Raw genomic sequence first — 24,846 nt, 5'->3', positions numbered from 1 at the left:
AATAAATTAAATTTGTTAATATTTATTCGATTGACGTGTTGTATTTTCTATTAAAAAAATTTTGTAACAAAAAGATAAAAACGTACAGCTTACCGAAAATTCATATGCATATATAAAAATAAGATTCATTCTATTCAATTTAATGATCCTTCAATTTCTATTTTCATTTTAGCACACTGATAGCGCTTTTTATACTTTTCATGAAATATTATATGCTTTCGAATCACGCTCAAAATAAATTTACGAGTGACAGATTTACTTTAATGGGCAATCAAACTGTTGACTTAAACTAATAGTATTTTAAATTAAATTTCGTTAAATCTTAATATTTAAATAGTCGAGATTACTGATATAAAATACATCCGACAAATCGTCCAACACTATAAATAGATCTAAACGGAAATGACGAGAAATTTGCATTAGTAGAGATGAAATGTATGATAACTTTGACACTATTAAATTTCTAATTTTATCATAGCATCGAGAAATCTGTAAATCACTTAAATCATATTACAATTGCAAATTTTTATTCTTTTGCAGATTTTGTAGATGGTAGAAATTTGTGTGCACGTTCCACTATTGTTTTACATAATTAAGAGTTAATCGCGTGCAAGATAAGATTTTCGTAAGCGGTGACATTAAATTTTTCATCATGTGAATCATATCGAAAGGAGTGTAAACAGATGGCAAGGCCATAACAAAATATTAAACTAGTTTTGCGTAAGTAAATAATATCTATCAACAATAGGAAACTAAAAAATATTACACTATCGACTTTGTTTGACAAGGTTCTCGATCGCTGAACGAAAAAATGTGATAACCTAACCCGCGGTAGAAGATGCTGTTATTTTATTTATCTTTTTGACGCGGTCTTGCGTCAAAAAGAAAAGTCAGACTTATTATTCCGGCACGCTTTCTTATCTTGGCGCTGACGTCTTGCTAGGTTCCATTTAACAAAGATAGGAAGATCATCATATCGGCGAAATGCGAGAAAAATCGCGTTATCATGTTCGCCGTCCGATTAACCAGTTGCGCATTCGAAATATGTGTTTATTAAAAAATGCGATTTGTATATATTATATATTTGAATTATTACGTTTATCACGCGACAAAATTTTATATTCGGAACCGCGAATTGAACTTTCCAATAGTGTACCATTATAACAAATATATAAATTTATAATATAAAAAGAATGTAACAAATAAAAAAAATTATGAAAATTGATATTTATATATATGTATATATTTGTAGGCAATTATCTTAGTGTGCATAAATTCCTTGTAAGTTTTGGATTTATTTGACAAATCCCCTAGTCTTATAAAATAAAAGTTATCGTCAATCGTTAAAAATACATTTAAGATGTTTTGAAAAACATGGAGAACAGAATGATAACTTATATAAAACTCGCAATTTTATATAATCCAACAAGTCAGAAATCGATGACGTTTATTGTTCACAGATTTTTTTATCGCTCGCAAAGCGATATACGAAATATGTAAAAACTTTAAACAGATGTAACAAAACTGATCAAGAGCTATCTAAAAACAAAGATATTTTATTTGATTATTAATAATCTAATAATGTTATCTGAACAATGCAGCCATTTCTGACAACAGACAACTGTGTGTTACGTAAAGGCTTGCGCAAGTAATTTGATATTAGTATCTTTTAAAAACCTTTAATAAAAATCATGAAAAATATGTACGTATACATGTACTTATATATGTGTGATTTTAAATTTAGTTTGCATAGCAAGTTCGGTAAAAACAAGTTACCATCGATTGTTCTTATCTTATTTAATATTACCCGTTTAAAATATCTCTCTCTCTGTGACTAAAAATATCCAATATTTTCTTTCAAAAATCAGACAAGAAACGCTCCCAAAAAAAGGATCTTTTTTATCAAATTATTACATTTTTGCACAAAGGGATTATTTTCGACTTGTCAGAGCAACAAACCACAGATAATATTTTTTGTAACTTTTTTGTAAGATTTTTAATAGTGATTCTGATGCATTTATTAATTAATGCTGATTCACACATTCAGCGCTCTCTTGAATTTTTGGTATTGGTTTGATCGTCATTTCTAAAACCCAAATATCCGACGCCGTTTCGTCATCCGACTGGATGCTGCTGGTTTGACGTATTGCCATTTTATCGGACTTTTCAACCATTTTGCAATTGGCCGATGTCAGTTATTAACGACCGATTACGCGTGCAAACACACGCATCGCGCGTATGAGCACATCCCCACATTTGTGCGCGGCGCACGCCCATGATTCGGATAAGTTACATCGCTCTCATGAATGATAAACATGTGGCAGGAGAACAATCGCGGATTACAATATCAATAATGCTAAATTGAATCGAATTGCGATTCTCGTTTCATTGATTGTATATATATATATATATATATATATATATATATATATATATTTAATAAATTGTTTTAATTAATAGAAATATATTCTTATTTTTTGGACAATCTATATATATATATACAACTAATTGCAAAATTTAACACTGTTATAACACGCCCGCACGCAATATGCATGAAAAGCAGTTGAAAGAGATTTAATTCAATGTAGCATTTAAAGTTACATTACTATTTATCTGCAATTAAATATATTTACCTTCAATTATGAATTGTCTGTTAATGTGTCACGCGATCTTTCGACGTATTTAAAGTGCTTGGAAAGTACAACTCGCAAAAAGTTTAATAATTTTATAATCAGCAAGTAAAGCAATATGATGTAAGCCAAACAGTTACGAGAAATATATTTCGTTTTCATCATCCTATACATTTCGATCTTTCTCATCATCTTGCCAGTGTGCTTTATGTATCGAAATGAAAGTAATAAAATAAATTCCGGCCGACTGTTGCATCAGAATAGAGCTGATGAAATTTCAACTGCTAGATCAACGTAAGTCGAGAAATATAAACAAAGATATGTGTGGAGATTCCTCTGTAATATTATTTTTCGCAAATGATTTAAAATACAAAAGTGGGGAATTCCTCTGTAATATTATTTTTCGCGAATGATTTAAAATACATTTAATTACAAGTTTAATAACAAGTAAATTTCAAAACCATTACACATCCTTTTAGCAGCGATATGCCGATATAAGTATTTATAAAGCATTGTTAGAAAAAATTAACATTGTCCTTATTGTCAATTTCTTATAGAATGAGGCAAAAGATAAAAAATATTTATTTTAATAAAAAATATGAAAAAGTCACACACATATATATATATATATATATATATATATATATATATATATATATATATATATATATATATATATATATATATATATATATATATATATAAACAATATAGCATATGAATTTGATTTGCCTATATCGATTATTAAGTAAATAAATAGCAATAGTAAATATATATTAAAAATATAAAGCATATCATTATAAAGATAAATTGAAAAAAGACAATCAGATAATAACATGTAATAAAATTCTCAAAAATTCTTACACATATTCTTATATTGAAAAAAATTATGCTTAACTCTTTTTTTACAATAGTATTTGCTAAGGTGTTTAAAGTATTTTTATGATATAGAATATATAAATAGATGTTACGTGATATTTTATAAAATATATAGCGTAAAAATTGGTGAGATTTGCGTGTTTTGCTTGTTTCGAGCGGAGCGAAAAGTTTCATCATCATGTCGATAAGGATCATCAAAGTTAAATAAACAAAATATTAACTTTATAAGGATCATTGCTGACAAATCCCTTGGTGCAATTAATTGATATGCGATAAGAAAGAGAGATTTGTTCCCCTTCGATATCTAAACGCGTGAGATTATCAGTGCACAAGTTATCTCTTATTCATGTAATTGGATTGCTCGATTACATCATAATTAATATAAGTCGGGAAAAATGTCTGAGATTAGAGAAAAAAATTCATGTATCTCGTTCTCGTCATTTTCGATAAGAACTGTAGCCGGATATGTCTACTATCCTGTTTCCTTTTTAAGAATGAATATCAAATATAGATAAAATGGATGATTACGCATTTCTTAAATTTTTCTTGTTTAAAAAATCTATGTTTTTCTAACTCAAGCGTGCCCAGGATTACATATGAGATGATTATTTGTCATTATTTAGCGTTATTCGTCATTGAGAATGACTGATAAATAAACAATTCAAATACAAATCAGGCTATAGAAGATAAATTGCTTGAAATTCGAACAGAGTATTACATTTTAGTAAATTATGTTACAAGCATTCTAATTAGAGAAATGCGATAAGATTGGTCAAGGCAGATATAGAAAGAAATGTGTGTTATGTTATTTGTTCCGTAGATATAAGCATACTTACATTTACTAAGTTTGAAAGCGCATGTGTTTGGACGATTATCATTTTATCTGCTTCATTCAATGCTCCAGAGATTACGAAAATATAGGAATTGGGACGTGAAAAATTTTGAAAAAACGCCAAGTATTCTCGCCACTGTTCTCTAGTGAAAATTATGTACAATGACTCAGGTAACTCAATAACATGATTCCTAAAAATTCTAAAGATTACGAAAAAAAAAGAAAATTAGGAAAGGCAATAAGAAAATAGACGAAACCGTATGTCAAGAAGAATATATACCTATATATCTGTAAAATTTAATATGTGCTTATATATCTGTAAGATTAAAAATTTAATAAATATTGCCAATAAAGTGATTCTTTATCTCATTTCTATTCTCACGTACGTGTCGTATGTTAATGTGCGTGCGTGCGTGCGTGCGTGTGTGTGTATATAGGTATGTATGTATGTATGTATGTGTTTGTGTGTAGCGAGGGAAAATTTCTCTTTTTTTTTTATTTTTATAAAACTTATTCCTTTTTAATGTATTTTCTTGGAATAATCCTATCTCAGACAACTCATGTCCCTAAAATTCGAAAAAAATAACTTAAAGATAACTTTTCATTTTTTTTTAGATTATTTTAAAAATATCTTTTAAGATGCTTCTTTATGTCCAAATTGCTGTCTAGATACAATTGTTTGAAAACTTGTCATTAGTATGATAAGTTAACTCTACATTATCCAACGTTATGCCAAAGAATTAATCATTTATAATTAAACAAATTTGTGATAATTAGTATATATATAATTTGTACTTAGAAAGATAACTTGTCTAAGACAAACATCAGATTGTAAAAACGGTAATCTATTAGTTGTTTCCTACTACATACAAACCGTGTTCCTTTCGAATATGTTAATATTATCTGACGCAACCAACGCGTTATCGCAAAATATAAAAGCGGGCTTGACCAAGAGCGCCGTCAGTGTTACACAGGGGTAGCAGAAGCATTCACTTTAGTAGTGTTCTTGAGTAGGTTCATTTGACTAGTACGAGAAACGATACATAAAAAAAAGCAATAAACGCTAAACTTGTATATGAGAATTATATATACAAATATATCAATACTTTGATTATTATAATAAACTTTTCGAATTATTATAATATCGAAATCAATCATTGATCAGTTAACGATAGTTAATTACGATTGTACATCGTAAGTAATTCTCAAACAGCGGTGTATACGAATTTGTGCGTGTAATAATCAACAACTGATCGATCCGGAAACTGCACAGACCTGTTGAAGACCGTAAAATCTCTAATAGAAAAATGGATTATTCTTATTTCAAGACAGAAATCTCCAAACTCAGACGACCTGCCACGATGCGGGAGCTAAGTAAGAGAAACAGCACTTTTTTATTATTACAATTTAATCGTGAATTAATCATGAAATAAAGAATAAATCAGAATAATTGTATCAATTTATATTTAATCAATGATAATTACACTATTTTGATATATAAACTGGAAAGATTTGAGATAATAAAATATTTATAAAATAGATCGTGTAAAATTAATGAATTATTTATAAAAGTTGTAAAATTAATTGTACACATGTTGACGGAATATTTATTATCTCTCGATTAATAAATATTATTAATAATTATTCAGATTATTTTTATAATTTATCAAAATCTTATTAGTGCAATTTTTGACAACAAGAATTATTTGTTATAGCTAAAATAGCATATTCCGCGCCAAAAAGTACCGTTTCCTTGGCAGAGGGAATGCCCAATGAAGAAACATTTCCATTCAAGGAAATCTCTGTTAAACTCTACGATGGTTTATCCTTCACTCTCAACGAGAGCGAATTAGGCGCTGCTCTCCAATATATACCCACGCAAGGTTATCCTCCTCTGGTGCAGGTAGAAAATAATTTTTATATTATCTTAACGTTTTCACTAAAATATTTCGTAAACAAAGAGTAAATTTTTAGAATGAAAAAAACAATGTAATATTTTTATAGCGCGTTTTTTATGTATTTATATAAATAATATTTAATTTAGCGATTAAAAGGAAAAATAAATTAAATAAAGGGAAAGAAACAAACTCTGATAAAAAAGTAACAAAAAGAAAAACATAAAAAGAATTGAAGAAATGTGAGAATTATTAATTAAGTTATGATATTTTTGATTATATCACGCGTCGCGTGAGTTTATATTTTATGTGTAATCGATCGTGTCGTTATACCCGGAATTTTTCGTTTTCGAGATAAGGGAATCGGTATTACAATGTGTCTAACAACGTCGGACGTCAAATTGGTTTTAGGCCCTGAGGGAATTCCAGAGAAGGGCACACGCGCCTCCCTTATGGGAGAGTCGCGACATAGTTGTCGTTTCGGGGTCTCAGGACGGGCTTAGTAAGACTCTAGAGGCTATAATCGGTACTGGTGATCCGATTTTAGTCCCCGACCCCTTCTATCCTGGCGTCGAAATTGTGGTTAGTGACATATATATATTTTTTTATGGATATATATTTTTATTAAAGAAAGAGAGAAAATCCAGCGTGTCATCTTAATTTTTTTATTTTTAATATTTGCGATAAATGATAGTTTACATTAAATGATAAATAATTACGATAAACAATTTTTTTAATAAAACAACAACGTGTAAAAATCGCACAATTTTATTCAACGTCGCTATGAGTGCTATCGATCTTAATCACAGGTAGCGCCGCACAAAGCGGAACTTGTATTGATTCCACAAGACGACGATGGTCCCATACCGGAAGTACTTAGGCAAACACTAAGGAATCGCAAGTTTTCCGGTGCAAAAATGCCGAAAATAATGTATATAAACCCTACGGGCACAAATCCTACTGGCATCATTATACCATTAGAACGACGAAAAGAGATCTACAACATAGCCTGCGAATACAACTTTTTGATCCTCGACGATGATCCTTATCATTTTATGCATTTTGACAAGGTAAGTGTAATTATTTTTAAATTGACGAACATGTTACTTAACGTATATATGTATTATGAAGACGTTCGAAATGAATCGTATGCATAAATGCGGTTTATGAACATAATAAAATAAATATGCATGTATGAATTTTGCTAAGCAAGCGGTTATAAATTATTTAAAGTTATTTAAAAAATTAAGAGAACTATCTAAAATACATATAATACATAAAATATTAAATATTTTACAAAAGTATTTGCAGATTGCAATGCAAATTATAGATTTATTATTACTTCAGTTTGATGTCTGTAATTTTGTATAAATATCAATTGAATTTTATAAAATAGAAATAATCAATTATTAAATTTTATATCTTATAAAGTTATATGAAAAATTTAATGATAATATAAGCACATTTTAAATAAAAACAGAGATACATTTGTTAAGTAGTTACAATCTACATTAAGTGTTGAGCCATTTGTTGTAATTATTGTATAAGCAAATTTATTATACAGATTATGAATACATAGTTATATAATCAATAAGAATTCATGTGCAATAAAGAATAAAATGCATCTTTTATAATATAATATATATCTTTTATTAATATTGTTGACAAATATCGATAGAATATTATAGATATTTATGATTAACTAATGATATAATTTATGCAAATTACTAATAATTTAAATAAATTGCGGATAATATTTATATAATAAATATTACATTAATATCGGGAGGCCCTTTGTGAGAATAGAAAAATATGATGATTTTTAAAAAAACTTGCATTTCTTTCAGGAAGAGCCAAAATCTTTTTTATCACTTGATACGGAAGGTCGAGTGATTAGATTAGATTCATTTTCGAAAGTGATCAGTAGTGGTCTCAGAGTAGGATTTATGACTGCAACAGCTCCGTTGATAGCTAGTGTGGAGCTTCACCTACAGAGCAGTCATCTTCATGCTCCTACCTTATCGCAGGTTGGTAGAACGACCCTTATCCTTCGCAGAAACGCACCCTTTCATGAGTCACAAAAAATGTTCCCTGTTGCTAACAAGTAAGAGTATAAGTTGCTAATGCGTAAATGTGAGGCATAATAAAAAATAATTTTTGCATCATTCGTAGAACTATTTTCATTAATTAATTTAACTTAATAATCTGGAACATATATTTAATTAATTTTGCTACAATTTTATTAATCTTTAACGTTTGCCATTTGTATCAGCAAAATATGGATATATCTGTATTATGTGAGTGTTTGCACTTGAATGTAGAAGTAAAAAAAAAACGGGAAGATTATATTAAAATAAAAAAGATATGATAACTATAAATATTATTATGCAGAATGATGAAACATCTCGCGACGCCGGCGTATGCCTCGCTTAATCAAACCGACAGTGGCGCGTGTCGGTTCTTATGATAATATAAACATTGATTGCCTGCTATCACGGAAATAAATTGAGAATTCCTTGACTTTAGGTGATAATGTACAAGCTACTAAAACTCTGGGGTTACGACGGCCTGATGGAGCATTATATGAGACTAAGGTATTTCTACAAGAATCGAAGGGATGCCATTTCGATGCTAGCACATAAACATTTGAACGGTAGGTGTAATTATAATTATTATAATTATGTTTGTATTATGAAATAACTATTATTATAATTTTTATGTATATTTGATGATGTGCTAATTTTATGATATTGCCCTCTTTTTTTCTGATAAAGAATATTATTTTACAATGTGTCTTTGATCTTTTTATATGTGTAAAAGTATATAAAAGTATATAGAAAAAATAATAAGAAAAATATATATACATGTAAAAGCAAGTATATGATTAATCAATAAGACTTGGAGCAACAAGATAAATATAGTAGCGCTTTTGCGCAAGTCGCACAATTAAACTTTACTCTCGTTGCTATCACATTTCATGTTATGAAAATTTACGGTTATATTTACGCGAAAATATTTTATATAGATAATCGTTAATTGTAAAAATTAAACTAAAAAGTTACGGACTCTTTTACAGGCTTGGTAGACTTTAATGTGCCAAAAGGTGGATTCTTTTTATGGATCAAAGTACGAGGAATCAAAAATACATGGAAAATGATAATGCAGCGAGGTGTCACCGACGGTGTTATCATGGCACCAGGAGCTGCATTTACGAAAGATTCTTCAAAATCTTGTAACGCCGTCAGAGCAAGTTTCGCTAAAGCTTCCTATGAAGAAATGGATCTGGTATTTTAAATTTATATATTTGTATTTTATTATACATACATATATATATATATATATATATATATATAATATTTCTTTCTTTATTGCATTTGGTAGAATTATATTGTGAGCGCTAATAGAAAAAGAAAACAGAATATGTAGATTACAATAATGGACAAAACTGTCAGCTGATACAATGTTTGACTTGTGTATATATGTACATATATATAAAGATAAATATATAATATTAATATTTATATATAATATTTATAATATTATATATAATATTATATAAAATAAATATTATATAAAATATATATGCATACATATATACATATACATATCTTAGTATTCTTACAAAGTTTATCATATATTGTGTCATAAAGTCTGAATATCTGTGCGTATTTTTCTAATAAAGTGCTTTAATCACAGATTATGACTAATAATTACTAATCAGTAGTCAAAGTAAAAATTAAAACAAATACCATAAAGTTACACGTTTTACTACTAAATTTAGACAGCTTAAAAATGATTATTTTAATATATTCGTTATTTTATTGATTTTATTGATATATTTTTATTTATTAAATATAAATAAAGGATTAATTTTTATTTACTAAATAATAAATTTATATATTAAAACATTTTTGTTACAATATATTAAATAAATTAACTGTAATATTTATATCTATATGTGTATGTTTCAGGCAATGAGACGATTGGCACAGTTAATCCGGGCAGAGTCAGAAAATTATTTGGGAAATGGTGACACGTGATATTAAGAAAAATTTTAAACATGACTACATACAGTCGATATTGAAAACTACTGTCTATTTTAGTCAGTAAGAGAACAAAGACAAGGCACCGACGGCGTAAAGAAGGATATATTATCGATTAAGCATGCTATATTACTAGAAGGAAACATACCGAACATCGGTAGAATTTAGCAAGCTATATACGATTTTAAAAGATAGTTGTAAATTTCATCAATGGAGGACATTGCATTGTCAAAAGAGCTATTGCATGAAGATTTATTATAGCAAAATATATAGTTTTAAAATTTTGATAGAATAGTTATTGAATTTGTGCTGTATTTTTTAAGATGTATTGTTCATTTAAAACTAGGTAAAGCTAATATCAATGTATCTAAACACATAATATATTAAGAAAAAAATAATTTGGAAACAAAATTATTCCTGAAATTATTCGACACTATTTCTTGATACGTTCTTTTATTATTTATTATATTCAAAGATAAATACGATATAAAAATTTGTCGTATTTATTATAAAAATTGTGCTTAATTTGTCATCAAAAAGATTATTAAGAAAAAATTATTATTGCTCTTTAAAATATTAAGTCGCTTAATAATTATAATTACGAGTAATTATGAGATAATATTTTATAGATATAGTCTTATTTTCTAATTTTTCTGATGAAAAATAAAATTTGAGTTTCTTATTTTAGAATAAAATTCCGTATTATCTATTATTTTGTAACCCCGTACAAAATGAAAAACGTGGAATAAAAGAAACTATAAGGAAAAAAGGCGAAAATGAGAGAAAGTGATTACGCGAAGATGAACAAAAACAGACAAAAATGACAAAAAGTAAGGCTAGGCGGTAAAAGTAGAAAAGAGAAGATGGAGACTCTCACTTAACGCTAAACATCTTAACTACCAATTAATTTACCAGAATTAATTTAATCTGTTGCAATATAAGCAGACGAGATCCGTTCTACAGTCCGCCTACTTTAGTATTCCGGCCTCTTTTCCAGCTTCTCTCATTCTCTTCTGAATGTATGAATGTAACATGAAGAAAACCTTTCAAGAATACGCAAAATATTTGTATTTTTCAATCCTTTTAACGTTTTAATTCAAATAATATAGCCCGTTGCTAATTTAATTAATTTACATAATAACATGCAAATTGTGTCATAGAAATGTTTTATGTGTAATAAGGAATATACACATATATAAAGTATACACATGTGTAATGTATATACATATGTATATATTTCTCTTAAAAGTATATAAACAAATAATTAAAAAAAAAAAAGAAAAAAACCTAAGCATATAAGAAAGTATAATCGTAATTATTGCAATGATTTGTCAAACAATTTACAAGAAATATTCATTCTTTTCTTTTTATGTTTGAATCGAGAAGCCTAAATAGATATAAAAAAAATCTCAGATTCTGGAACATATATAATCTGTCATTTTTTGTTCAAGACAATTTTTAAACATGCTTGCAAACGTATGTTGCATCTAATACATATAAGTAACCAATAATTTTATTTTTGAATAATGGATCAACTAAATGTAATAAGGTGTAGCCAAGGATTACGACAGATTCGTGAGACTAGCTCGTCAAAATACAAAATATTAGTTTTCTTGAATGAAGAGAAAGCTGTAAGGATAAACATATAGAACCCCTTGAAGATATAGTGTATATTAAAAGACGTTTTGCAGCGCGCTATTGGGGAGCTGCACGGATATAGCCGATCATACGAATGGCCACATTTTCGTGAGAGTAGGATTTCACGGAAGAACCAGTCCACACTTTCCTTTTTCATACTCGAATTATAGCCTAAGTGTCCAAGTTATAATGTTGTTATAATTTTCATTTATATTAACACGATCAAAACGCGCTTGTTTATTTATGCACAAGTATCTTTTCATTTTGTCGAGATGATTATGTTTATATGTATATACAATTTTTTTATGAGCGATAAAAATATAGCCGTTTAAAAATTATCTTCTTATCAAATAATATTACATTACATTTAAGAAAATTTAATCTAAACTTGTTTTATATTCTCTTAATATAATAAAAAAAAATATATATATATATATAAATTTTATTTAAACCTAAATGGCTTATTGATAATTATGATGTTTCATAACAAAATAAATTTTCTATGATTTAATTGTAAATTATATTAAAAAATATTTAGATTCAATAATTCTGTTTACATGTTAAATTTATATATAAGATTAAAATGAAACTAATAAACAATGCACAAGATAGCCTCCATTGCTGATTTTCTCTGTTGAAAAGATTCATTATTTAAGTATTTCAGTATTTAATCAGTTGAGCGCACCCTTTGTAAGAATTGTACTTTCTTTGGAACGTTTACGAAGATGTCCGCTAGCGAATGCAGGAAATGTAGGATCTTGCTTGTAGGAGTCACGAAAAAACGGTAGAGAGAGAGAGAGAGAGAGAGAGAGAGAGAAAGAAAGAGAGAGGAGAGAGAGAGAGAGAGAGAGAGAGAGAGAGAGAGAGAGAGAGAGAGAGGAAGCAATAAAGATAGAGAATTCTCAGAATCCAACTGCGCGCCCTTAGTCGCAGCGAGTGCTCGTGGGAGCCGCTATCGTTTCCGTCTCACCGAGGTTCACCGGCAGCGCGGCGCTCACCGCGGGAGCCGTCGACGAGGGGGTTATTCCCCGGGGGTGGGTGAGATCGGTGAGGTGACTCGCGGAGGCGGGAGAGAAGGCGCACCAGACTCGTGGGACGCGGCGGCAGGGATCTCGTGGGTGAGAGGAAGCCGAGAGGAGAGGGAGGCCGAGGGTGAGAGAAACGAAGGGACGGTGAAAGAACCGGGAGAAACGGATGGGGTGACGTGCCAGAGGGGGACGAGGGTAAGGGGAGGGGAGGGTGAGAGCAAGACGGGATGCGAGGAGGGGTCGGCAAGGGTGCGCGAGGGGTAGTGCAGTTTCGTGTTGGCATTACTCTTGATTTCCGTGGTGACGTCGCTACCTCGCCAACCCTCCCTCCCCCTCCCCCTTCCCCCTGCGTTGCCACCCTTCTCCTCTGCCGCTACCTTCGGCGGCCTCCAACCCCCTAACCTCCTCGCCTCCCGCTTCCGCGCCTCCGTGTCTTCTGTTTTGCCATTTCAGCGCGCGAAGGCCACCCACCCCTCGTACTACAGGGAAAGAGCACCCAGACTATCTGAGAGAGAGATAGATCTTTCCGCGCGCTACCCTATATACCGTCCACGGTACGAACATATCGCGTTGGATGATATTTCTTCTTCTTTCTCGTCTTCCGGCCTCGACGTGACCGTTCGCCGACGATCGGCCTTGTCGGAGAAGGACGGGCAATTATATGTCACGACAAATATATTCCTTATCCTTTTTTATTCGTGGCGGCATCATCCCGATCACGTTACCGAAACAATCAAATATTAAGTGTGTCTCGAGTTTTCGTCTGCGTTTAAGATTTAAACGAGGGAGAGAAAGAAAGTATTCAGATCTCAAAATAAAAGAAGAAAGTAGTTACATAAATCCTACATTACAATCATTTAAGAAACACAATTCTTTGTAAGCATCATGAAATCTGAATGGCAGCTAATGATGCCGCAATTAATATTTAATTTAATCGAGTCAGTTTAACATTTCGGAAACTAAGAATTAGTTTATTCGTTAATATTTTATTGCGTGCTTCGTAATTTTTCCCCAAATATTTTATTTTAATTAGACATGTTCTCGATAGAAAATAGAGCGACTATTTTAACTCTGTGAAAAAAACAACCGATATACATCTCATACGGCTTTTATTGTCCTCGTCTGGTACCACCTCCGTTGACGATGTCGACCACCGGCGAGAGAAAGCCGAGTGCGCTGCGGCCATTATATATCACGCGTAAAAATTCCTGCTTTACGAACCCGAGAAAGGGATAACCCATTCCCCGAGACTCTGTCCCGAGAAACAACGAAGGGTGGTAGGTACGTACCTCCCTTCCTACGAGCTGCTATCTCTTGTCCGCCAGCGTCGTTCGTTTTCCTAACGTCGTCGGCCGGAGAGGGCGGACGCGTGCTATATGTGAAGCTCGTCTGTTTGTCTCTTTCTCGGTTTATGTACGGGCCTCCTGTTTTTAAATTGTAGCCGATGTACGACAACGTCGGCGTCTGCGCCGATTCTTATAGTGATTTTTTTCGTCTACCTAAATCGAGATTGTGTGTGATACTTTGATTGGAATAACGCCGTCTGTAAATTCATATAATATGCTTATTATTGTTATTAGGTCACGACTTGATTTCAGATAGATAGATGATTATATTAATGAGGTTTTGAGAGCTATTTGTTTCAACAGATTGAAAAATAAAATGCTAGGTATGTATAAAAAATATTTAGTGCAAAAGATTTGCAGGTACTTGATCATATTCGATGTTTTGCTATTGCTGGATTCATAAATTCATTGAGGTAGTAAATATATATCATGATATAATAAATTAGAATTTATTCATTGTCGGATGTCAAAGATCTTGGAGAGCGAGTTGCTTTTATGATAGTTTTATTATAACTCTCAATTGGCTTTGTACAAAAATACAACTACAATTGTAATAATCGGAAATGTAAAGATTTATCAAACTCAATACTACTATATGTGTTTGCATATTATAGTGAAAATATCGAAATGTAGAAATTATAATAAATCTTCAAATGTGTATGCATATTATGTGAAGAAAGCATCGTTCGACAGAATAGTGACATGTAAATATTCATATTTTGAGAAAAAAAAAATCTTATGCAAGAGAATCTATAATCTATACATACCTATATATATATATATATACATATAGTTTATATAATTTGTATTTATATACATATAATTAATTTATTATTAATCTATAATTTCTATATAATATATCTGTAATTTTTTATCTTAATTGCTGGAGACGCAATTTTAATAATTTTAATTCTTAGAATTAAATAAAAAATTTTGCTTTAATTGCCACATCAAACATTAAGTGCGAAAATTGATTACGACGAATTTTATTATCGTTAATTTACACTAATGGTTGACGTCTCAATTACGTGTTACATGAGCGCTATTTTCCTCATTCCTTCTCGCGAAATATATCTCATTGTGCAAGTTGACAGGTTTATATCTCACGTTCTAAAAAGATAAAAAAAAAATATTACGGGTTCTCGCCGGCAACAGAGAGGCGAAGTCACACGGTTTTTCACTTATTCACCGAACCGATAAATAAAAAAAAACTGCAGCGCGGCGAGTGCATAAAACATTGAAAACGCTTGAAATCGATTGCGTTTCATTACATCGCCACGAAACCACGTCACTCGGAGATTTTTTTACTTTCGCGAAGATACCGTTTTAGGTCGATTCGCGGGTTCATTGACCCGCGAGAGATCAGTCGTCATCGGAGAGGTCCTGCGAGAGATACGTAAAATGCGACGCCGCTTTTCATCGTTATAAATAAAACGCGATTGGGAACGATTAATATATATTTAAAGAGCGGTATACACAATACCGCGGTGACGGTACCACTGGTCCTTTTGGGCATCGACCCTGGAAAACAAATAACAAGAGGGTGGGAAAGGGAGCGAGAGGAAGGGGATAGGTCGTCGCGGAAAACGCGTAAATAGAAAAGATGAACTGCTGCTGTGAGTGGAGGGCTATAAATTTTACTACGGGAAGAAGCAGATATATTTTCATGATCAATTTGCGTGCGCGAATTGTGATATCTCTTTATCGGCACGATATCCTTCCTTATACGTGATCGATATCAACATTTTATATATACTTAATGACGACTAATAATTAAGGAATCAAACTTATCACATTGACGTCGAATAATTGATTCAGCTATAAATGAACTAGCTATACAAGGTTCAATGAATTCTGTACGTTCTGCCGAATCAGCTACTTCTAATCGTAGCATTTGTTATCTACGTGTTCATTATCGAAATAAATTTTTCCGAACCCTTAATAATGAATGTAATTAAAGTTATTTGCACAAACAATTTATACATTGAGTATACGCATATATATATATATATATATATATATATATATATATATATATATATATATATATATTAGTTTTTCGTTTTTACTCAAGAATTATACTGAAAAAAAAAATTTTATCCGTCATTGTAGTACTTACCTCTGCTTATAAAGATCAATCATATAGATGGGACTCGATTGCGATAGTTCGATCTCGATAGTGGATCTCGATCCAACCAAGAGCGATAGAAAAAAAGAAATCGGGATGCCGACAGAAAGAGAACGATGCTAACGGGGGATAGTGGAAAGGGCGCTCAAGACGGGGAGGGAGAGAAAGGGCGCAATATAGCCCCGCGATTGCCCAGTAAATATCGGGGCGAGGTTATAGCCGGCTCCGCGGCCCGTAAACCAAGACATTAAATTTTATAATATTGCGTCCCGTCTCTCGCATCCCGTCCCTCCTCGACGTCCCCTTCGTTTTGCGCCCCTCGCTCTCCTTCTGGCCTCCTCCTACAATGTTGGCCGCCCACGTTGGCTCTCTCCTCCACCCATCCTTCTCTCGATGTTGCGTGAGCGCGCGAGCGCGCACGGCGTGCTTTTATTGGCTATTTACAGAGGAAATGGCCTCTAAATTAACTGCAGACTGCCGGATTGCTACCTATATCGAGCGCGGCCTCGTATAACGCCCTGTCGCTTCCTCCCATCAAGATCAAAATCGAAGTGACAGTGCATCGGGGAACGATTAATCGCACGCGTCGAGATGTAACAACCCTTTCCCCTTCTCTGCCGACGAGTCTCACTCTGTGATTCTTCAACAGCAAATCGAGTCCGATTTTTAAATTTTGAGAAAAAAGCTGTATTTAGTATTTAATCTGCGGAATTATTAAATTTATTGTAACTCTTTCTAGAAATCTACATAATCAGACAAATTACTCTGAGAACTTTGGACACAGTTTGTACCAATCAAATATAATTGTGTTTCTATAGATAAGAGTATAAGATTGTAGAAACTTTTTATTAATGTTTTATATTAGTTTAAAAATAAATATTATATTATATATTATATATTTATATTATTATTAAGTTTTTATTATATACAAATCTAAACTCCTCAGAGGTTATACGTACAAATTATTCTAATTTTAATATATATTAAAACACTATTCTTTTATTTTTATATTTCTCAATTGTAATTGTAAGGTAATATATACTATTATAGGGTAATATATTACTATTGTAATTGTAGGATAATATATAATTCCTGATAATTAAAGCGCAGCAAATTTAGGCGATCTGTATTTCTATATTATATATTTGTTATAATATTATTTGTTATCTCTCTGGGAAAAGTATATATTTTGTGTGTTAAGATATATAATAAATAAATTAAAAAACACTGTAACAATGTGTAAATGTGATTACAATATTTATAAAAATAAAACACGTCTACATATATAAAATACCAGTTTGCTACATTTTAAATTTGTCATTACAAAATCGTCAAAAAATTATATTTATCCATTTATTCATTCATCCCATTCATCACATTTAGTGACAGAAATTTAAATGGCATCTCTTTTTGATATCTAATTTCTTAATAATTATCAGAAAATGATTGCTAATTGTATTATCGAATAATCTTCTAACATCATATTTACTCTGATTTATATACTATTATATTTTACTTTAGTCTATAAAAACTCTTGCCAAAAATATCAAACCACGTAAAACTTATTTCCACGATTCGAATAATTTAACCATTTACCGATATTACTTTTCTGCAAACTAATATTTGTTAAAACATCTAAAAAACATTTTAGTATTATAATTTTATTATTTTATATATAAATTGCAATTACACTTTAGATACAATGTTAGTTGATTCAAATTTTTCAACATCGATTCGCGTAAAATTTTCATCAACTCAAAGACGTTGATCGGTTCTGAGTTGTGAGCGCCAAATAAATTTCATGTCTCAATTAATTTTTCGGGCACGTGTCGCCACGTGAACGCCGTTGTTCCCGCTGCTCGTCCTCTCTCCGTCCTTCTCTTTGCTTACAGCTGTTCTCTCTGTATGGGCAGGGACGTAATACAAACGCAAATATATTAAGTGTTGTCCACGCTACGACTCTATTTACAATGGTTGTTTTATTCGCGACGGACGCGCGATATGCATCTTTCATATGATCATAAAATGATCAATGAAATTGTACCCGACAGGATGAACAGTAAATAGAGTGGCATCATCGATATCTGATAAATACATTGTTTCTTATCTCGTTTAGACACTAGGCTGCCAGGCACCTAGTAATAATCCGGAATGGGATCAGCTAATAATTCTAGTTGATTAGTGGGATAATTAAATTAGTAACTTAATTGTGAAAACATGATGACGAAGAATTTATAAGCTGTGCAACAAGTACAGTGTTCTCACTTTGTTCGTTTTATATTAAACATGTGAACTATCTATTATGATTGTGATTGCACTAATGTATGTCGATTTATTTTAATTGTGGTTTTATTGATTATCGACTTTTTATAGAATCAGAAATAAAATTTAATCGTTAAATGATTAATTGACGTTAAAATCGATTATTGTAGAATTAACAATTATAGTTGTATGATGTAAGAAATATTAGAATTTTATGACTAAAGTATTAATATACCTTCACGAAAGTTTTCATACAGACATATACACAAGACAAGTTTAGAATTATATATTGTAGTATTTCTCTTTTTTTTCTCTTTATAATTAGAATTATAGGTACAAGTTCTAATAGCGCATGTCTACAGAGACATTTATTCTTAGAAAATGAAAAGACGAGGTCTCTTATCGAGACTAAATAGTTTAAATTTGTTATAGCTGTGTAAAGCGAAACATTATAATCTAATGCAGCCGATTAGTTTTATTTCCACCGACGCCGCATATTTCTTATGGAGAATCGTGTTAAATCTCTGTCGTCGTTATTTGTCTGGGACTAATATTTCCTTTTTATGTTGAGACAAAGAAATAGATCTATGTCGCGACTTTTGATTAGACTGTTGATTTTATTCTCCTGTGACGTATTTACATAATATTAATTAGCAAAGTAGAGTCTAATAAAATATATAATTGTTGTAAATTCATTTATTAATATCATGCGCTTTTTTATATTTTAAAAAATATGTCACCCCCAGATTCTTTTTTGCAATAATACTTTTCTCTCCAACTATTTTATGTTTCTGTTGATTTCACAATCTATAATAATATTCGTAAAATTTTGTATCTTTTTGCTTGTAAAATACACTAAGCTGTTTCTATTAATGGAAAGTCAGGAAGACACCAGGGAACGTTTTAAATCAAATAAGATCTGACTTACCCGCAAACCAGCCTCTGCATCAACACGATCATGAACGACATATGTTTGAACAGCGTGGTAATATATACATAGTTCCTTCTCGGACACGTCCTCGTACAACATATTAACAGCTTAGCCGGTAAGCCTTTTATATTACATTTTTCCCTCTATGGGGTCTCCTAATCCAATGGGGTAGCTCGCCTCCCTATAATACCTATAAGGGTGCACGTAGCGAATTCGACCTTGCCCAATGCTTAACCTCGCACACGTTGAAATCAGGCGGCCGAAGATTGTGAGTTAAAGGAATCTATTGGAAAAGCAATTTGTAAATAAAGCAGATTTTTCTGGAGAGAACTCGTAATTTTCGAAAATATAATATTATTCGCAAGTGAATTCGATTAAAACTAAAGTGCACACAATTTTGATATGCTAATCTCGCTTTATCGAATATGTAAAAGATATTTAACACGTATTATTACAAATTTTATTTTATTTTGTACTATCTAGATGCTTGGAGATAACTATACCTATTTTCTAATTGTCTTTTAACGTAGACATGCAACAATTATAGTAACGATAATATCAAACAATACAAGTCGAGTATGTGTTGTAAAGTGCGTACTTATAATACGCGTTCTCGTAGTATTTATATTGTTCTCTGTAAGTAGGTTACTCCCTGTATTAGTTTCAACGTTTACGCAGCTCTAATTCAATTGAAAATTGACGATAAACTGAATAAAACTTTAGGCTTTCTCACATGTTTGTGTAAATCCCTACTCTTTAATCTCTTCTTCAATGATCTTTTACGAGTGAAGCGTTCTAAACGAATAATGTTTACGTTTGTCTGTTAATGTACCTCTTTCTGTGGGATCCTAGATCCTATTCTATTTGAAAATACATATGTTTTATTTAATAAACTTTACCCTAGATAAATTATAATAATTATGCAGCATCTTTCATCTTCATTATTAATTAGAATTATATAATTCTTTTATTATAAACGTCTAGAGTTTCGAATCATATTTCACAATTTAAAAAAAAGTTTTGAAAAATTTTTCTTTTACGAGATTTTTCCTTCATACGTATGTACGTCCTTTAGGTACATATGGGAAAATATATGGTACCTATAAATATCACATTGAACTCTTTCACAAATTCGTTTTTTCTTCGCAAAACGAGAGAAATATTAGCTCTCTTTCGTCCAATAGTCGGAAATGATATGATATAATATGAAATAGCACGATGTAGTCGCAACGTTTCGCATGGATAAACCGCGAGATTAAAACTTGTAAAATAGGATCGCCAACCTAATTTACCCCGCGCCCATGATTCGGCGCCGATATCCCATCACGCGTCAATGGCTTTCTCTCGTGTGCACAACGCAACCCGCCGAATCGAACCTCGGCGAAATCGTTCTGGCCGATATAACTGCTTCCTCTGACTTGACTTTGTGAGCATTTCACGCCCGCAGCTCCAATTAACTAGAATGACTGACCGCGCCGCGCCGTCGTAAATCTGTTGCCCCGCCGAAGCGCGCCGAAAGCGCATTAACGGTACGGACATAAGTTTAGCGGCAGGTCCGTGTTTGTATCAGGGGCGCACCCTGGCTGGGGTCGGCCCATTGTTTGCCCCGAAACGCACGCAACACGGAATCATCCCTTGACGCGTGACTTACGTGCCCGTAAAGCCAAACACACCACGGGATGTATCGCGCGCGCGTGTGTACACACGGGAAGATATTCTTTTTTTTTCCGATCGTACGATCGCAGAGAGCGAGAATTTTCTCTCATCGCGCGCCTTCGAATTTCGCCGATGGAATTTTTCGCCGGAAAAAATTTCCATTCGATTCTCAACGCGATATCATTAGATCAAAGGCAACGATGTGAAAAACGTAATGTTAATTAAGAGCACAATTTACAAAACACTTATGGATTAATAAAACTGTATCACATATTAGTGATGAATATTATAATGTAATAAATTGAAAATAAAAAACTGTAATTACAATGATATAAATATTCTTTTTCGAACAATCTTGAAACATTTTTGATAAAAATTCAATAAATCCGAAATCGCTTTCTTTCTTTCTTTCCGCGGGAGTAAACTATATTTTTGACCAAGGAAGCGTTTAACATCGAAAAAGAACATCAGAATGCAGAGAACATTACATCGGCGCGCGATGGGATATAGAGAAGAGTTTGAAGATATGAAAGGGCGGTAATAAATCTTTAGCCGGGACTTAAGTTCCGGAGTAAATCTTGCCACGTTTTAGCAGTAAGTCCAGAGCTCACTGCGAAAAAGGATCAAGCATACCGACTTGCCGGATAACGTCCTGCATGTCGTCGCTTGCTACGCTATCGCTAACGGCGGCTGCGTAGTCCACGAAAGGTGCTAAATCCACTTGCGACAAGTTTAAAATCGACTCCTCCGCCCATACTGATGTATTTCGCTTTAATCCGCAACAAAAAAGAGCTGACCCCAACGCGATTCACCAGAGATTACTGCGAATTCCGTTGATCTATTTAACACTCTTTTTTTTATGGTTCTATAAGCGTTTGTTTATTAAAATTATTGTATGCTTGAAAATTATGTACAGACTTTTTTTTATTTTTTAACCTAGTGTATATAAATTAATGTAAAAAATTAGAACTTTAATTTTAAAAAAGTTTTAAAATGACATGGATATATTTATTACTACGTATATTTATTTATAATATACAATATGTGTCTCTAAAATTTTTTATTAATAATTTTTTTTTTAAATTGCTAATAACTCTGGCATCTTTCTCATCTTTTTACTATGTAGCAAATATTCGGTAAAAAAGATACGTAAAAATATATGTACTCAATAGAAAGTTGCGTGAGAGAGTTGTAAACGGAAGGAGAGAAACTTTGGTCAGACTAAAAGAGAGAACAGCATGATTTAGATATCGCCTTCTTGTGGTAATCAATTTCCATTAACAAAGTCTCAGCACAGTTAGAGAGAAAGAGGACTGCAGGTGAGGGGATTCGAGAAGCAGAACCTGAAAACGGAGGGAAAGAAAGTACGGAAATAAAAAGCGTAGCTTGCGAGACATCGCGCTCTAATGAGGTCTTGTAAATTTTTATCTTAAGAAATCATTGCCATCCGAGAAACAGAAATTCTTTTCTTTAAATACCCTGTCAGTTTCAGTAATTGCAAGCCGTAACGAAGCAATCGTGCAATTGCGCTTCACGAACGAAGTACGAGAATAGAATTGAATGGGGGGGGATAAGGGGGTGGGGGGACGAGGGGGAGGAGGGAAGGGGAAAAATGTAATAATTTTTAAAAGCGAATAAATGAAACGTATAATAACCAAAATGTTAAAATACATTTTTATATCGTATCAAATTGTTATCGCGAACGCATGTAGTTGTAACCATGAATTTTGTATATTTGTGGAGGAAGCTGTAATATAGATTTATTACTTTGATTTATTACTTTTCACATTCATGCCAATAGTGTGAAAAATCACTGTGTAGAATACGTACTATTAATGCTATCAAACTGTCGTGTTCCTTTCCCCCCATTTTTCGAAATAGCAATAAACAAATCTTGGATATATAAAGAGAAAAGTGTCGTTCCCAAGCTTCCCAGTTAAGTTCAGCCGAGAAAATTGAAAAACTTCTCCGTAAAATTGTCCCGCCACTACGACTTGCACTAAACTTAACCACCTCGTGCTCAATACATTCTAAAAACTAATTAAACTTTGGACATACACACAAAGAGTCTCGGCACAAGTTTCTCCTGACCAATTCTGCGAGGTGGATTAAGCGGTAGCTTTCAAAACTAAATGTATAATAAAAAAAGTACATATATAAGAATATTAAATATATATATATATATATATATATATATATATATATATATTTCTGGTATAATATCAACTTTTAAGTCTAATTTAAAACTTGTTACGACATATTAACTATTAAATACGTATGATTTTTTTACCTAACTCTAGAGATATAGAATTGATCAATTATCTATTTTATTTAGTATACAAGTTACAATGATAAATACGTAATAAATAATGCGTAGTAACAACCAATTCAAAGAAATTCGTCAATTTAAGTTCCTCTTGTACAATAAATCCGTAATTTGTTGAGTTTGAATGGTTTTCTAGTACGATTCTAGTGTGTCAGAGTGTTTTATAAATATTTATTGTGCAAACTGTAGCTACCTTATAAAGGCGATAACTCTCATGCGGTATTAAACGGAACGATATGAGAAATACATGGCTCTCTTATATGAGTGAAGAAGCGAGGCAGACGCGATAAATCGGCCGAAATTCGCGGATCGCTTTCGCATCGCCGGTTCGGCAATTAAGCGAAAGCCGGCGGTATCGAGTGGCAAAATATTTGCAGAAATGTGGCATCGCCGATAACGGTTGGTAACTCGTTGGCAGCCGTACTAGGAATGTGAGATATGGGTGGAACTCGATCGACATCCAAATGAAGCATGCTACAGAGTCGGCAAGTGCCTGGCTGGATATTATAGACCTGTGAACGAGGCTGAGGGGTGGTTTCGCGCTAAATTGAAACGCTCGAAGGTAACGTCTAATGAAAGCACAAGCGCGGGAGCTAATATCCACCCCACTAGAATGTAATAATTTCAGAATGGTACTTCAGAGAGAGCTGTACTTGTGCAACAAAGGTTAACCACGCGAACAGCTATTCGCGATCGCGTAGCGTAGAAATCGTCAGAGATAGATGGGAGAGAGAGAGAGAGAAAGAGGGAGAGTCCGACGGGGAAAAGTATCAGGCCAGGTGCGCGATTTATATGACGAGTTACCGAACCGGATGATCCGCGTGCGCGTTACGTCCGATACGCTACCGGGAATAAGGATCATTGCGATTGGACCGGAAGATGAGTCTCGCGTGACCTCTTTGATGTCAGTTACGGACTCCCGGGAGTGAAATTGTCGACACTAGCCAAAAATTGGAACCTATCTTAGGATCTGCTTGAAGGAGGATGACAAGTCTAACAAGACGTTTCATTATATATTATATACAAACTATGTAGCCATTTACGTAACTTTAATTCATTGAGAGAAATAAATTTATGTTTCATCGAGAGCAAAAAAGAGAGAGAATTTCAATTTTCAATTTACAATAAACAATAAGTGCAAAACAGAATAGGAAATTATTATAAGTCGTATACTTAATTAGCTTAAAGAGAAAAAGAATAATGTTTAAATTTTTGTATTGCCTTATCATTTAGTATACTACAACATAATCGT

The 24,846-nt window shown here is 32.3% G+C and overlaps 1 protein-coding gene across 1 annotated transcript; it reads left to right on the top strand.

The window, feature by feature from the left end:
* The first annotated feature begins 5,299 nt into the window (after positions 1-5,299).
* Positions 5,300-10,676, top strand: LOC140667845 (kynurenine/alpha-aminoadipate aminotransferase, mitochondrial). Its single transcript, XM_072896125.1, has 8 exons — positions 5,300-5,715; positions 6,057-6,244; positions 6,648-6,818; positions 7,046-7,306; positions 8,084-8,263; positions 8,763-8,889; positions 9,313-9,521; positions 10,208-10,676. The coding sequence occupies exons 1-8, from the start codon at positions 5,649-5,651 to the stop codon at positions 10,274-10,276; spliced, it is 1,272 nt and encodes a 423-aa protein (XP_072752226.1). The 5' UTR covers positions 5,300-5,648; the 3' UTR covers positions 10,277-10,676.
* Positions 10,677-24,846: the final 14,170 nt, after the last annotated feature.

The sequence above is a fragment of the Anoplolepis gracilipes genome, chromosome 7, assembly GCF_047496725.1.
Source record: "Anoplolepis gracilipes chromosome 7, ASM4749672v1, whole genome shotgun sequence".
Taxonomy (NCBI): Eukaryota; Metazoa; Arthropoda; class Insecta; order Hymenoptera; family Formicidae; genus Anoplolepis; species Anoplolepis gracilipes.
This window is presented reverse-complemented; position numbering and strand designations above follow the sequence as displayed.